The sequence below is a fragment of the Yarrowia lipolytica genome, chromosome 1E (assembly GCF_001761485.1).
Source record: "Yarrowia lipolytica chromosome 1E, complete sequence".
Lineage (NCBI taxonomy): Eukaryota > Fungi > Ascomycota > Dipodascomycetes > Dipodascales > Yarrowia > Yarrowia lipolytica.
Genome location: NC_090774.1, coordinates 606,673 through 621,794, shown reverse-complemented (window position 1 = coordinate 621,794; position 15,122 = coordinate 606,673). Strand labels below are relative to the sequence as shown.

Here is a 15,122-nt window from a genome sequence, read left to right as displayed (position 1 = left end):
ACGTGCCATGAAAAGTCTTGGTAAAGGCGTGTATAACTTAGACAGCGAACTAGCCACACTTGTGCTTTCCGAATTTACTTGTTGACAGCTCGGATTTACGCAAAAGAGCATTCATCTGTATTTTAAGCCCTTCGAGCTCATCACGACTCTCCTATTACTATAGGCAAAATAGGTGCCCAAGCCATGCGGCTTGGAAATGTTCCCTTGAAGGGACCAATAGGTCTATTGCCTAAATCCGGTTGCTGCGACTCTATGGCATGATCTGATTTGCTTTGCAGCTGAGGGTAGTTGTAATAACACAAAACATATATGGATCGATCGTCTGCTTGTTAAGCATGTACTTTTGCCCTCACCCTTTTTTTTTGCCACTTCAATGACAGCCCAATTAGCGCTACACCTATATTAGCACTCCTCATTCTTACCTGCATGCTTGCTGCATCGCCATTAACTACAGTAAACGCGTCGCCACACGAAACTACTACACCAGTTGCACCACACGATGAAAACGTATGGCCGACGAAGCAGAAAAAAGAACGCGCTTAATGTGGCGCCTGTGAACCACCTGCACCGTAAAAACAAGTTTGTGGAAGACCTCCCGGACCATGGAGAAGAAGACAGTCAGGCTGTTGAGCCCTGGGATGAGCGTGAGACTCCGTATGACGATAGTCAGCCCCACAGCGATCTAAACGACAGCCAAATTCAAGGGGAGAGCAGCGACCATGAGGCTAATGATCCTGACGGAGTTGAGAACCTCGATCCCGAATCAGATCACGAATCCGAAGCTGAGACTCAACCTGCTGACGACCACTTTCTTTTCAACACGAGAATGCCCCCTAGCACGCAGCCTCGAAACTGGACGCGTAAACGTGCTGCCATGGAGTCACCGTTACAAGATCGTGGAAAGAAGGCGCGTCTGGTGGGGAATTTGGGTGCTCCAGCTGCTCCTACCGCTCCTTCTAAGACTGTTCGATTTGAAGGTCCTATGAGCTCTTCACCCTTGGTTTTGTCTTCAGAGCTGTCACGACCCTCACCCAGCCAGGCTCCAATCACTCCCATCACCCCCGCTGACGTGACACATCCTCCTTCAACCCCAGACAAGTACATTGTTGGTGTGGTTCCGTCCACCACTCCTAACTACTCGCCCCTGACCATGAAGTTTGATGATTCTGTGGACGGAGGAGTCGCCAGGAGACTATTTGAGACGGAAAGTGGGAACAAAGATAAAGAAAGAGGCGTGTTTGACGACAACATGGGATTACAATATCATGAGAAGGAAGTGACAAAGGATGCACAGGAGACACATACGACAAGAGGACTAAATGATGAACCAGAGAACGGATCACAACATTCAAACAACACCGGCCAAATAGTGGCCGACTCACAATGGCAAGATGAGGTGTTGTGTAGCGATGAAGAGGAGGAGAGTGAAGACGTGCAGGTGGTGCCTAGCTCCTCCCAAGACCAGGAGATATTAGGAGGTCCTTTGTTTTCAATAACAAGCCCGTCTTCAGGGATTGCTTTTTCCTCTATGCCTGCTCCTAGCTCTGCCTCTTCCCTGCATCACTCTTTGGACCCCGAAGAAACAGTTGATGAGACTCCCTCGGGTTTTAGAGACGTTTCTTTTGCCAAATCGACCCAAGAAGAGTCTCAGTACGTGCCTGGAGAAACCCAGTACGGCCCGGGAGAGTCGTTATACGAACCTGAAGGTGATTCTGATGATTTCTCAGAGACTCAGAGGGCTGGATACACACAAACGAAGGATGATAGCTGTGAAGATGATTCAGAAAATGAAGAGAGTCAGAAAGAGTTGATTCCACACGAATCGAGTCAACACGGGCCAACTTCAGCCACCAGCACTGATCACATCATCTCAGACTCACAGTATTGTCCGAACGATGAACTGCTGGAGGATGTGGATGAAACCAATGAGGTTGAGACAAACGATGAATTGCATAGAGATGGACAAGGGTACGATTGGTGTCAGTCACAGTCTACAACCAGGAGCCAGTCTCAGAGAAATCGACCCATCGAACTCTCTGATGATGAGCCTGCTGCTTCCATGGACATTTACCACGACGCTCATGAGTCTCTTAGTGATACTAGAGATGAAGAGGACCTAGAAGCGCAGTCGATTAGTGACGATGACGAACAGCATGAACTTGCCAACAAAATGCCACACGGTACACAACAACCTGGAAATCGAGGGGTACAGATCATCCCAGACTCGGATGATGACGAGTCTCCAGGGTACTCTCCCTTCAAGCAACCTACACAGCCACGACCTCAATTCACCCTTCCGTCTGCAAGTCTGAAGAGAGTGAGACTTACAGAGTCACAGGAACCACAACCAATCACAGAGTCTCAATTGCTCATGTCGGGGCTTTTTATGGACTCTGCCCATCCTCACCATAACGATGATGATGAAGATGATGTGGTCATTCCAGTAAGACGACAAAACGATAGCCTAGATGAAGATGATTATGTGTCAGACAGTCAGGATGAAGGAGACGTATTTCCTAGACCCAGTCTGAAACGTGAAGCATTTGCTCATCTGCCTCCTCTCCCAGCCAAACCCAGCATTACTAGCAGTGATATGGAGACCCAGGCTTACATTGGACACAGCATCACCGACACGTTACTGGAGCCACTATCGGATCCCGATAGTCTTACTCAAGATGAGTAATTGCACTCCAGCTTATTTATTATAAACGTACAACAGAACAAGATGTAACTACGATTGCCTGTACACGTATACTTGGTTAATTGGTTAACTACAAACATTTGGTATGAATGATATCCGGGTTCTCATGCCACTCGTCCACGGTAAACCACATCTTCTTGAAAGTGGACAGACCTGCTAAAATTGAGCCTCCGATCCACGTAGAGTATTTTCTCTCAGGTGGCGCGTAGATTTTGATTTTTGTATCCTTGGGCGCCAGACCCTTGAGTTCCGTCAGCAGACGATCTCCCATGCCTCTCATGAGTGTGTTTCCTCCCGACAGCAGCATGCTTCCGTAAAGGCCGGCTCTGAGGTCCAGATCTGTCCGTGCAATTGCGTCGGCGACAATCTGTGGCAGCGAGTTGTACTCTGAACCGATAATCTCTGGGTTGAACATGATTTCCGGTGCTCGGAACCGCTCTGGACCGATGTATATATCTTTTCCGTCAGGCAGCTTGAACACGGTCGAAATTGATCCACCTGCAGATCCGGGCCGTTGCTGTTCAATGTCTCGTATTCCTCCACTTGCCACCCAGTCCTTTTCTTCTCGTTTCGGATCTGCCGCCACATAACATAGCTTCTCCTTGATGGTTCGCACCACCTCTTTCTCGGCCGAGGTTTGCAACACAGTGCCAGATTTACGCAGTAGCAACTGGAGGTACTCCGTCACGTCTCGTCCAGCAATGTCGATACGCTGGATGGCAGAATTGATGCTGAAACCCTCGTAGACAGGGACTGCGTGGGTCACACCATCGCCCGAATCAACAACAAGACCCGTAGTTTTACCTGAGGCGTACAATGCTAGCACGGCCTGAATGGACACGTACAGAGCAGGCACGTTGAAGGTCTCGAAGAAAATCTGGGCCGCCCGATCTCGATTTGAACGGGGATTCAGAGGTGCTTCTGTCAACAGTAGAGGATGATCTTCAGATAGAATGTTCAGCTCGTTGTTATAGACATGGTGCCATATCCGTTCCATATCGTCCCAATCAGTCACAATGCCGTGTTCCATCGGGTATTTCAGCTTGAGCAGCCCTCGAACCTCCTGGATCTTGTTGCCGACAAATGTGTCTCCTTCCATGGACCCTGCCATGACTCTGGTGTGTTTGGTTCTTCCGACGCATGCAGGAAAAAACGTCTTGGGCAGCTCCTCGCCCGCGTAGCCCGCCTTGATGGTCCCCGAGCCGTTGTCGAACACCACCGGCTGGTTCAGCAGCACTTTTTCGAACGATGACATTGTCGTTAATCGCGTTGGCGCGTAGAGTTTATGCGTGGTACCGGTACGTGGAGTAAATAGACAGAAATTCTAATTACAGCAGGGATTGCAAGTACAAGTACAAGTAGCTACTGTACAGGTATTGTAAGCGATCAGGATAATAAGAGTCGAACATGAAGAGTATCAGATGATACCCACGGATATATCACGGTTTGTACTTCATTTGTGAGTGACTACATAATACACATTCCCAGCCTCAGGAATCACTTGATAGTGGCCCCGATTATGTAATCACCAGATTGTTTTCACGAACCACGCTCACACCAATTATGGAAATTTTTGATAAGCGAACTGTTCCATGACGTTGCTCAATCTTCTCTTGAGGGTTAGTAATAGCTTGTCTCTTTGTTGAAGTTGCCGAGGCACCGAACCCTTAGATCTGCATCCATCTGATATCAGTTCATCTGATAAGCTGCAGTGTACACATGCAGTAAATCATACATTCGTTTCAGTGAAAGCAAGCTCCGAGCGACTTTCGGTGCTCCGGTCGCGAAAGAAGTCGCAGATCGACGCATACTGTATCGTTTCTTCTCGTTTATTACATGTTCTGGTCAATGAACCAGAGCAACAACAAGAAGGAAATAGCAGTTATGAACAGCTAAGAGTGAGTCCTGATGCTGAGCAACAGTGGCCTCCAGTACGTGGTAGTATATAAGACCGTGTTTTCCCCTTTTTCTGTTCTGATGCTTCGAGTCCGATTGATTTACGTCTCGTGTAGAAGCTCTCATCATCGCTTGAGACATATGAAGGTAATTTTTTCATCTTGTCGGAGTCCGTATCAAGCCTTGTCACTGTATGTCTGCGGAGTCCGACACAAACCCTACAGAGGTTAGGCACAGTGTGATCTGATAATTTTGAACTGTGTCATCGTTACTGTAGAGCGTTATTTTAGATTGAAGTTGTTTAAAAAGCACTTCAAGTTACAGTATCTGTTTGTCTGTTTGACATAGGTGAATATCACAGGCACCAGCAGTCCCGAATAACCAGCAACACAATTCCATAGTACAATATACAGTAGATACAGGTTTGTCGAATCTTCAGTGAATATGACTACGTAGGGTATGGAGAATTTTCTGCTGTATATGACCAGCTCAAATTCTCAAGTTGATGGTTTTGGAAGTTGGGTTTCGGAGATGTCTTTTTCATATAATATAGTTTAAGCATCTGATAAGTACTTGTACAAGTACGGTAGATAGATTTAACACCTTGTAAATGTACCTGTGTTCAAGTATCTCTCGTCGTCTGTTGTAGTATTCAAGCACTTCCTGCAGTCTCTGTTGCTCATCTCTACTCTTGTCTAGTATATCCGTCTACGAACCTTAGTGTTTACGGTTCTTGTTCCCTGGGCATCGCGTACTACCGGTAAGGACCCTCACTTATTGCTGTGTATACCAAAGCAAACCAAGCCCGCATCCAAACTCATACGAATATTGTAGTCTTCTCTCTTTTCCTTTTCTCTCCAAGTACCGGCGCTTGTACGAATAGCCGCCGTTTCCAAAATAGGGTAGGCTAGCATGTCTTCGAGTCGATAGCCGTGAGGAAGGTTAGCATCACTGAACTAGATCCAACGTCGAATAGCTGGATGTCCTCAATTTGTAACAATAAGGTCCCAAAAATGGGTGTGAGTTTCCCTTCAGCTTTTCAGTTTCATGTTGACGTCTGACTTCTTCTCTCAGTTTTATCCTTCGCTGCTTTTTTTTTACTCCCTCCTGTGAAGTATATCCGAGTAGCTACTTGTGCCGGCATGAATATGCACAGTTAGCCGCACACTCAGCTTCATGCTGCATGGTCTTTGTCACTTCCCCACGATCTGCTGAACTTTGGCCGGGTTCTCGGAAAAGCAGTTGGAGCAGATGCAGAAGTTGCGCGTATTTAATGAAGTGGCCCGGCCACTGTAGATTCGGTATTATAACATACACTGAAATATACTGCCACGAACACCGACATGTCCTGCAAATCAGTGGAAAGCCAGTTGGTTGTGGCCAGCGGTTCAATCTCTGAGAAGGAAGAGCCCCTTGTGCAGAAGCTCCCTGAGCCCGATAGGGGCCGGGCTTGGATCGCCATGGTTGGAGGAGCTCTGGGTCTCTACTCATCATTTGGATACATCAACGTTGTGGGTCTTTTCGAGGCCTACTATCTGCATCATCAACTAGACGGCTACTCGGCATCGACCGTCTCGTGGATCACGTCTCTACAGTTCTTCATTCTGCTGGTTGGAGGAGTTTTCTTCGGAAGACTAGCTGAGATGTACGGGCCTCGGCCGGTGGCTATCGTCGGTATGCTCTTCACAGTGGGAGGAATCATGGCAACCTCTGAGTGCAAAACATACTACCAGTTCCTGCTGGCTCAGGGAATCTGCACGTCTATCGGAAACTCCTGTGTCTACTACGCATCAATGGTCGCGTGTAACACGTGGTTTGTCAAACGACGAGCTACCGCCCTGGGTGTGGTAGTTGGAGGTTCGTCGATTGGAGGTGTGACCCTGCCATTCGTCTTCTCTCAACTACAGCCTAAAATCGGATTTAATGACACTGTGAGAGTCATTGGATACATCATGCTTGGAGTGGGAGTCATCTGCTGTGTTTGCATCTCTTCTCGACTGCCTCCTAACAAGAAGTTACGAAAGAACTTCTTCAATTTCCGACAAGAGGTTATTGAACCCTACAAGAACAAGTCGTTCGCTATGATGACCGCGGCGCTGTTTGTTTCGTATTGGGGACTTGTCACAACCATGGGATACATGTCCACCCACGCTATTTCCCACGGCATGTCTGAAACAGTCTCCTTCTACCTCGTGGCAATCTACAACGGAGCCTCCTTTCTGGGTAGAATCTTGCCGGGTATAATGGCTGACAAGGTGGGTACTTACAACATGCATTCCGTATGCTGTGTTCTTTGTGGTATCATTCTTCTGGCTTTCTGGATCCCCTCCAACAGCAACGCGGCCTTCTTCACTTTCTCTGGAGTCTTCGGATTCATCTCTGGACCCTATATTGGTCTGTTTGCAGCTCTTGTGGCGGAAGTGTCCGAGCCACATGAAATTGGGAGGCGATTGGGTGTAGTCACCTTCTTCTGCTCCTGGGCAGCTCTTACTGCCATGCCTATTGCAGGAGCCACCCTGGACGAAGGACATACCAGCTTTGTCGGACTTCAGGTGTTTGCAGGAGTTACCATGATGGTAGGAGGATTCATGGTATTCGCAGCCAAGATGCTGGTCCCTGGACAGACATGGCTCTCCAAGTTCTAGCGTGGATGAAGGGCGAAGAAAACATGAATGAAGAGAAACGACAACTGGAAACTATAGAATCGCATTTAATATATGGAGTTTAGGGAATGATTGAGGCACAATTCCATCGTATACATTCACAACTATGGGAGATAGTTGAAATGGATAAAAAGGATAACAGAAGCTCAATACTGTAGTTGGTAGTGAAGTGACTTCGTCATTTTCACTTCTGCACGACTGTACTATTCTTGTTTTTTTTTCAGCATACTGTAATACCAACTTTCACTGTAAGTATTCGGTAAGTAAAGTGGTCAACTAATAAGGTTTGTCAAGTAACCGCTGTTCCTAGACTGCGAAGTCCGAGAACGGAGTCTGGACGAATACAACCGCACCGGTTATATTATCGACTCTTCTAAATTATTCTATTTGTTCCCTCCTACTCCAATTCCTTCACTCATCACCGCCAATATCAGTCCAAAAATAGCTCACTTATCACACGTATGCTAACTCTGTTGGTGGTGTGCATATACATCACCATCTCCTCAACACACCACACAAATGTCTCGATCGAACCAAGAAGCCCTGGCCGATTTCGTGGCCGACGCCCCTCCCGGAGAGGTGAGTATCAATTGTTGGCGGACGGATGTTGAGGATTCGTGCGCTGTCAGCACGGGCCTGATACGGAGTCTCCCCTGTATCAAGATGTACGGGTTATGTTGTCACGTCATTTACTTCGGTTGCTTGAACTTGAACTTGAAACGCGTGCCTTGATATCTTGCAGGCCGCTAATTAGATCCAATTGAACGTCTTTCTGTACCCCCATACTAACGCAGCTCAACCAGGTCGTTGAGGCCATCAGCACCGTCGTTGATGGAAACAGCTCGATTCTGTCCAAACTGGAAACCGACGTTCACAACAAGATTCTCGACCAATGCATGGTTGTGTCTCTCGGCAAGTCCAAGTCCCTGGTCTCTAAATATAACCAGCTTTCCAAGGACACCTTCTATGACAGCCAGAGTGGCCAGAAGTTCGAGTTCGATTTTGATACAAAGAAGGCCACCCCCTCGGGCTCCCATGGCTCTGACTCGCCCATCCAAGGGGCTCTCGATAAGTACTTTTCTGCCCACTTCCCCTCCGAGGGGGCTGCTGGGGTTTTTCCTCAGGATGACGGATCTATCGCCCTTGTGCTTGTGGATGGCAAGTATAACCCTGCCAACTACTGGAACGGAAAGTGGCGGTCTGTGTACATCTTCGAGAGTGGCTCTCTGAGCGGAACAATCGACGTGGATGTGCATTACTACGAGGACGGAAATGTCCGTCTCAAGTCCAGCGAGAAGGTGGACCTTGGTTCTGTGTCCGAATCTGACATTGTGGACGCCATCTCCAAAGCCGAGCAGCAGTTCCAGGAGAAGCTCAACAAGTCATTTAACGGTCTAAACGAGGATTCGTTTAAGGCCCTGCGACGACAGCTGCCCGTGACTCGATCTAAGATCAACTGGGGCAAATCCATCTCCAACTACCGGCTGGGTAAGGATATTAACGTTGGTGGAGGACGAGAGTAAGTAAACAGCGCTCTCTGTTTATATAGGATAAGGCTTTGCGTATTATGAGATCAGTACGTGGGTATCGGTACTGTGGTGTTACGATCAATCTTCTTAGTTATAAACACAGCGCCGAACGCGCTCATGGTACTACCAGTACTTCTACTCTCCTCATGCATTAAAAAAACTTGAACAGAAACCACAGCAGGAGAATGATGGCCAGAGCAATGCCAACAGTTCGCCAGATGGGGTGTCCGGCCTTGAGCGACCGTCCAAGCTTGGAAGCAGACCCTCGGACCGAGGTCATCATGTTTCCAACAGTGTCCGTCTGGGTTAGTAGGGTAAAAGAAGTGAGGTTTTGGACTGGGTGAAATGTCTAGGAAGGGTACAATCGCCCCGGTACTGCATTCCTTTGAGGTTCCCCTGCTCCACGATACAGGAAAAAGGAGTTGAAGCCAGCTGAGGACGTCCTAGACACATAATAATACCATAGATGAAACCAGCAGATCGAGAGAATGCCAGTATCCAAGTTCGTACTCTTAGATCACCCCTAAGTCAGAGGTGTTCGTAAAACAAGCCAATAGAACAAAGATAGTGAGACCAGACCCGCCAGATGAAGGCAGAGCTTCATTCAGATCAAGTATTCAAGCCGTTCGGATCATGAAATGTCGTGCTCGGTCTTCTTCAGCCTGCTGAGAAAACATACTTTATAATCTCGCGTGCCCGTGAGCATGTGATCCCTCCAGTTCAACAAGATAATCAACTACCATGGCACGTCGTGAATATGATCAGAATCAAGGAATCATCGCCACATCTTTTGGGTACTTCCTCGACTTCTAGCACCATTCTCCTCTCTCTATCACTCTCTCTGTGTGCGTCTCCGCATGACAACCTCATGGACCACCACTCTCCGTCATACTCACCGTGGAATCAATAAGCGAATAATCGCTAGCCTGAGCGTGGATGTCATTGGTGACAGACCGCAAAGACGAGATTTTCGACGCCAGCTCCTCGAGCCGAGTGTTGTTTTGCTCTTCTCGCTGGTATGCTGACATTGTGTGTGTGTTGTGTGTTAGGTTTCGGCATATACAGTTCGGGCGCTGCCAAAAGGAGCAGGCGATCGCAACAAGGTTAGTGCGGAATAAGCGGGGGGAGGCCAAATACGAACATGATAGTGTGAGACTTGTCTCGGTGATTACTCATCCGAGTGCAACTACTTTAGTCATCAATAATAGGGACGAATCCGAGGTTTTCGATTTAGGAAAGAAGCCTTAGTTTCGGAGGTCGCCAGTGCCACCTGTAGTACATTGTTAGCGCTGCAGAACATGCGCTTGGCGGAATTCTAAAGAGACATTTATCTGATGAGTGTGCATAATTGCCACCACACCATTAGATGGGAGGAGCCTGGGGTGGCAAAAACGGCGGTTTCGGATAGCGATCGAGGTTGGGATGGGAGTTTTGAGACCACCAAAGACGAATCCGCACCTGAATACGTTACATTTTCATCCACTAGCACCTGCTAAACGTCCCTCTATATGGCCCATGAGAGACGCATGCGCATCTGATAAAAAGCCAAGACTTTGCTATCCAATCACAGGGCGTGTCTACCCCCGTCCGTGGCTAGCCACCCCAATTCCAAACACAAAAAGAGTGTAAATTTTTCACCGGTCCGAGCCCTTGAAAACGTTTTTTTTCACTTTTTTGGAAATCATTTATAGGCGGCTGTCCCCAGTGATCTACAATTCTACCGTTTTGGCACACACTGAACACGACATTAGCAAGACGATACACCTTAGCGAGCGCCACGCGAAGCGACAGTGAATTTAAAACGTTTGAGCTGGATTTTGACGACAGCTCCATCTCACATCAGCTCATTTTCTTTGCTTTGATTACACACTATCATCACATTCTGTTGCTCACACCCGCTTAATTTCAGTTGGTCACGTGAACACAGCCACTTATCGAACCCTTTTAGCTATCTCCAGTAGACGCACAGGGACAACGCATAATACATCCACACTCACCACACTCACCACACCCACACAATGAGATTATTGACACGGCTACTGGTGCTCGTGGCGTCGCTGGCGTTATTTGCGCAGGCTGACGATGACCTCAGCACAAAAATCAGCTCCACCATCAACGAGTTTTCGGGACTCATTGTTGAGCACTACTATCTCACCAACGATATGACCAATGCGTCTCCCGACGACGCCGAGGTGGTGCTGTTGCGAACCTCCAAAAACGATCTCTATGTCACTTACAACCAGGGCAAGACCTTCAAGCAGGTGCTCAAGGGCGAGGACATCATTGCCATCTACCCCAACCCCCACTTCAAGAACCGAGTTTACTTTTTGACCCCCGACGAGAAGGTCTTTTTCACCATTGATAAGGGCGAGTCATTCAAGTCGTTCCGAACACCTGCTCCCCCGAACCAGCGAGGCCTGCAATTGATGACTTTTGACCGAAACAACAAGGACGCTTTCATCTGGACCGGATCCGAAGGCTGTGAAGACGAGCTGTCCCCTCGATGTAAGGTGGTCACTCACTACACCAACAACAACGGAGGCCGATGGACCGAGGTCGGCAACGGAGCCATCATGTGCCAGTACGTTAACGGACTCAAGGATCAGAAGCGAAACAACCTCATGTACTGTCTGTTTGAGTACAACGAGGGTGGCGTCAAGAAGTCCCGACTGGCTTATTCTACTGACAACTTCCGAAACCAAAGAGTGACCCACGAGAACGTGCTTGATTTCGCTCTTGCTGAGGAGTTCCTCGTTGTTGCCGTCATCAATGACGAGGACGAGACTCTCGAGTGCCAGACATCCGTGGACGGTGAGTCCTTTTCCGTGGCTCGATTCCCTCCGGACTTTAAGGTCCCCAAACAGCTGGCCTACACCGTTCTGCAATCTACCACCCACGCCATTTTCCTGCATGTTACCGTCAACGGAAAGGCCAACTCCGAGTACGGCGCCATTCTCAAGTCGAACTCCTACGGTACTTCGTTTATGCTTTCTCTCAATGAGGTTAACCGAAACCGAGTCGGCTTTGTCGACTTTGAGAAGATGGCTAACCTCGAGGGTGTGGCTGTCTCCAACATTGTCATCAATGCCCGACAGGCCTCCAGGGGTTCGCGAAAGCAGCTCAAGTCCATGATCACCCACAACGATGGTGGACAATGGGCATACCTGAACCCTCCCCCCGCTGACACTGAAGGCAAGGCTTACTCGTGTTCTGGACAGTCTCTGGAGAAGTGCTCTCTTAACTTGCACGGCTTCACCGAGCGAAAGGATTACCGAGATACTTACACGTCTGCCTCTGCTGTTGGTATGATGATCGGTGTCGGTAACGTCGGAGAGTACCTCGAGGGATACCTCGACGGAAACACTTACCTTACTGTCGATGGTGGTATCACTTGGAGGGAAATTAAAAAGGGAGCGTACATGTGGGAGTACGGAGACCAGGGTTCTATTCTGGTTATTGTTGACGGAGAGGAGCCCACCAACGAGGTATTCTTCTCTCTCGATGAGGGTGTCACCTGGAACCCCTACAGATTCTCTGAGGATCTTGTCAAGGTTGATGATATTTCCACCGTGCCCAACGATAACTCTCGACGATTCCTGCTTACTGGTAAGTCTCCCCGGTCTAAGGGAGAGCAGTCTACCACCGTTCACATTGACTTCTCTGGCCTCTCTGACCGACAGTGCAAGCTGGACGAGTCCAATCCTGACCGAGATGACTACGAGCTGTGGTCTCCCAGAAACCCCACTCAGCAGAGCAACTGTCTGTTTGGCCACGAGACTCAGTACTACCGAAAGCTGGTCGACTCCAAGTGCTACATTGGCAGACAGCTCATCCAACCACACAAGGTTGTCCAGGACTGTGAGTGCACTCGAGAGGACTTTGAGTGTGATTTCAACTACGTCCGAGACCGAGACGGAACTTGTAAGCTTGTCAAGGGTGCCAGTCCCCCTGATCACGCCCTCCAATGCAAGGAGAACCCCAACCTCGTTGAGTACTACGAGTCTACCGGCTACCGACGAATCCCCCTGTCCACTTGTAAGGGTGGCCAGGAGCTCGACAAGGCTGATGCAATTCCTTGCCCTGGTAAGAAGGGCGAGTTCAGCAAGAAGCATGGTGGTGGACTTGGTGTCATCGGCACATTCTTCGTCATTATTGTTCCTATTGCCATGGCTTGTGTCATTGGATTCATGATCTTCCAGCACTACCAGTCCAAGTTTGGTGTCATTCGACTGGGCGATGAGGACTCGTTTTCCTCCAGCTCCAGCAACCCTGTCGTCCAGCAGGCTCTTAAGGGCCTGGCTTACGTTGTTGCAGGTATCACCATGATCCCCGAGGCTCTCAAGGGCGTCGGCGAGTTCGCTCGAGGCATTTTCGGCCACTCTGGAAGTAGCAACCGACCGTGGTCAAGAGACTACGCACCTGTTGATATCAACGAGGACGACGAGCTGCTTGGAGATGACATTGAGAGCGATGCCGAAGAGGTTATCTAAGCTCCACATATGTATAAGATTAATGATTAATGAGGTGAGTATGTATTGTGTCGTGTAGCTCTAGAAGCAATCTACTACTCTTATGTGCGTGTACTTTCACCAGGATCGTTGAGACATCGCACAGTACAAGTAATTGTTACTTGTGTGTTTGTTTACATGTGCCGTGGTGATTGTGGTACATCTCAAAACTTTCGGAAATACCGAGTATATTCAACTTTTTTCGTCAGTAACTGTTGGTCAGTAGCAGACTTGTCGACATCGCTGTGTCGAGTCGCTGGAGGGGTCCGCTGTGATTTTCACTGGATCAAAGCGAGCCATTGCCTAATGGCCAACCAGAGTGAGAATTTGAGCAATGTTGATGCAGTGCTCTCTACTTCGCTGTAAGAATATTTCATCTCGGATTCATCCAAATCTCCACCCATTATCAATCTATGCATTAGTCTATTTCTTGGCTCTTCGTCGTCGCTGGGCAAGCTCTGGTAGCTTAAGCGGAGCCTTGAGCGAGGCAATCTTCCAGTGGCTAGCCTCGGTTCGAGGTCGTCCGATATCATCCATGTGAGTCAGAGAGGCGTTCTTAATGGCGCATCCCACCTGTCTGCAAACGTCAGCAAGCTTGGAAGGCTTGATTCCAACCTCCTGCGACAGAATGGGAATGTCTACAACGTTGTTGTTGAGTCTCAGCACAAGAATAATGATAGTACACAGCAACATTGCCTCATTTCTGGAGTTGACCATGTAAGTGTGGTACCGTTGTGATTTGTGACCACCAGAAAGGGGAGTGGTGTACCGGTAGAGCATCTGGTCGATGAGGTACTCTGGGGGGTTGTTGAGTCTGGTTTTGATATCCTCCCGCTTCTTGACGTGACGATCTCGGTAGAATCCAATCAGCAGAGACAGATAATAGAGAAGAGAGGTCTTGTACATGGTCTCGTCGGTCTTGTCGGTGATCTTGTAGAGACTGTCTCGCACCATTTGTGAGGTTCGGTAAGGAAGCATGTCCACTCGCTTGCCGATATCCTGCTCGTCCAGAATGGCCTCGCTTCGAATGTACCCAGCCTCCTCGTCGGTGAGGTATCCCTCAACAGGATAGATCTCGTTGACATCCAGAGTCTCGAGGTTATGCTTAGGGATGGGTCGGGCATCATCCATTGCCATGGACACCTGCTCTTGAGTGGGTAGGTTGGCAGTGGCAGTAGCGACAGCCTCCACGACATCGTCCTCAAAGTCAACAAGCTCGTTGGAATCAATGTTGTTTCGGGCCAAACTGGCAAGGGTCTTCTTTGCCTTGAGAGTTCCAAACTCGTTACCCAGGTTGACTCGCTGTTCTCTGTAGGACTTCTGCTCGGTGTTCTCAGCGACTCTCTTGGCTAGTTGCTTGGACATGGCCTTCAGCTCAATGCTTTCGGCGGGGACCAGATCAGCCAAGCCCTTAGAGGAAATTACGGCAACGCAGTACTTCTCGTGGTCCACAGGCACACTGGTGTATCGCATTCGGGAGCTTTTTCCCTTGATGGAGGTCTCTCCATTGTCAGACACGGACGAGAACTTGGCGTCCTTAGGGATGGACAAATGACCGCAGTCAGAAAGAAACACCTTTCCATCGTCCTGAACCTTAGCGACCTTGATTTTCGTCAGCCGCTTGCTCGAAGCCTTTCTCTTTTTGTCGCTGGCCATGCTGGTGTGTATGTATCGTGGGTTTGAATAAAGATATTTTCGAGCACCAGATTTTTTCAGGCTTTGCAGATGAGCTGCAGGGTTAGGTTATTGTGCTGATAGAGGAATCGCGAAGACTGCGGATGTAGGACTTATTCAAGGAAAGCAGATTGTAAATGGTAACTATTTG

At 48.7% G+C, this 15,122-nt stretch overlaps 7 protein-coding genes across 7 annotated transcripts; 4 read left to right on the top strand and 3 right to left on the bottom strand.

Moving 5' to 3' along the window:
- Nucleotides 1–499: 499 nt before the first annotated feature.
- Nucleotides 500–2,683, top strand: YALI1_E06212g (uncharacterized protein; the record flags this gene model as incomplete). The annotated part of the gene is made up of 1 exon (XM_503581.3): nt 500–2,683. The coding sequence occupies one exon, from the start codon at nt 500–502 to the stop codon at nt 2,681–2,683; it is 2,184 nt and encodes a 727-aa protein (XP_503581.3).
- An 88-nt stretch (nt 2,684–2,771) lies between these two features.
- On the bottom strand, nt 2,772–3,956 carry YALI1_E06178g (uncharacterized protein; the record flags this gene model as incomplete). The annotated part of the gene is made up of 1 exon (XM_503580.3): nt 2,772–3,956. The coding sequence occupies one exon, from the start codon at nt 3,954–3,956 to the stop codon at nt 2,772–2,774; it is 1,185 nt and encodes a 394-aa protein (XP_503580.1).
- A 1,984-nt stretch (nt 3,957–5,940) lies between these two features.
- Nucleotides 5,941–7,242, top strand: YALI1_E06158g (uncharacterized protein; the record flags this gene model as incomplete). Its single annotated transcript, XM_503579.3, has 1 exon — nt 5,941–7,242. One exon carries the CDS (start codon nt 5,941–5,943, stop codon nt 7,240–7,242), a length of 1,302 nt encoding a protein of 433 aa, XP_503579.3.
- Nucleotides 7,243–7,779: 537 nt separating this feature from the next.
- YALI1_E06137g (uncharacterized protein) lies at nt 7,780–8,783 on the top strand (the record flags this gene model as incomplete). Its single annotated transcript, XM_503578.4, has 2 exons — nt 7,780–7,839; nt 8,055–8,783. 2 exons carry the CDS (start codon nt 7,780–7,782, stop codon nt 8,781–8,783), a joined length of 789 nt encoding a protein of 262 aa, XP_503578.2.
- A 157-nt stretch (nt 8,784–8,940) lies between these two features.
- On the bottom strand, nt 8,941–9,817 carry YALI1_E06119g (uncharacterized protein; the record flags this gene model as incomplete). Its single annotated transcript, XM_503577.3, has 2 exons — nt 8,941–9,090; nt 9,686–9,817. 2 exons carry the CDS (start codon nt 9,815–9,817, stop codon nt 8,941–8,943), a joined length of 282 nt encoding a protein of 93 aa, XP_503577.1.
- A 990-nt stretch (nt 9,818–10,807) lies between these two features.
- On the top strand, nt 10,808–13,279 carry YALI1_E06109g (uncharacterized protein; the record flags this gene model as incomplete). Its single annotated transcript, XM_503576.3, has 1 exon — nt 10,808–13,279. One exon carries the CDS (start codon nt 10,808–10,810, stop codon nt 13,277–13,279), a length of 2,472 nt encoding a protein of 823 aa, XP_503576.1.
- Nucleotides 13,280–13,720: 441 nt separating this feature from the next.
- YALI1_E06068g (uncharacterized protein) lies at nt 13,721–14,953 on the bottom strand (the record flags this gene model as incomplete). The annotated part of the gene is made up of 1 exon (XM_503575.3): nt 13,721–14,953. One exon carries the CDS (start codon nt 14,951–14,953, stop codon nt 13,721–13,723), a length of 1,233 nt encoding a protein of 410 aa, XP_503575.1.
- Between the last annotated feature and the right edge of the window lie 169 nt (nt 14,954–15,122).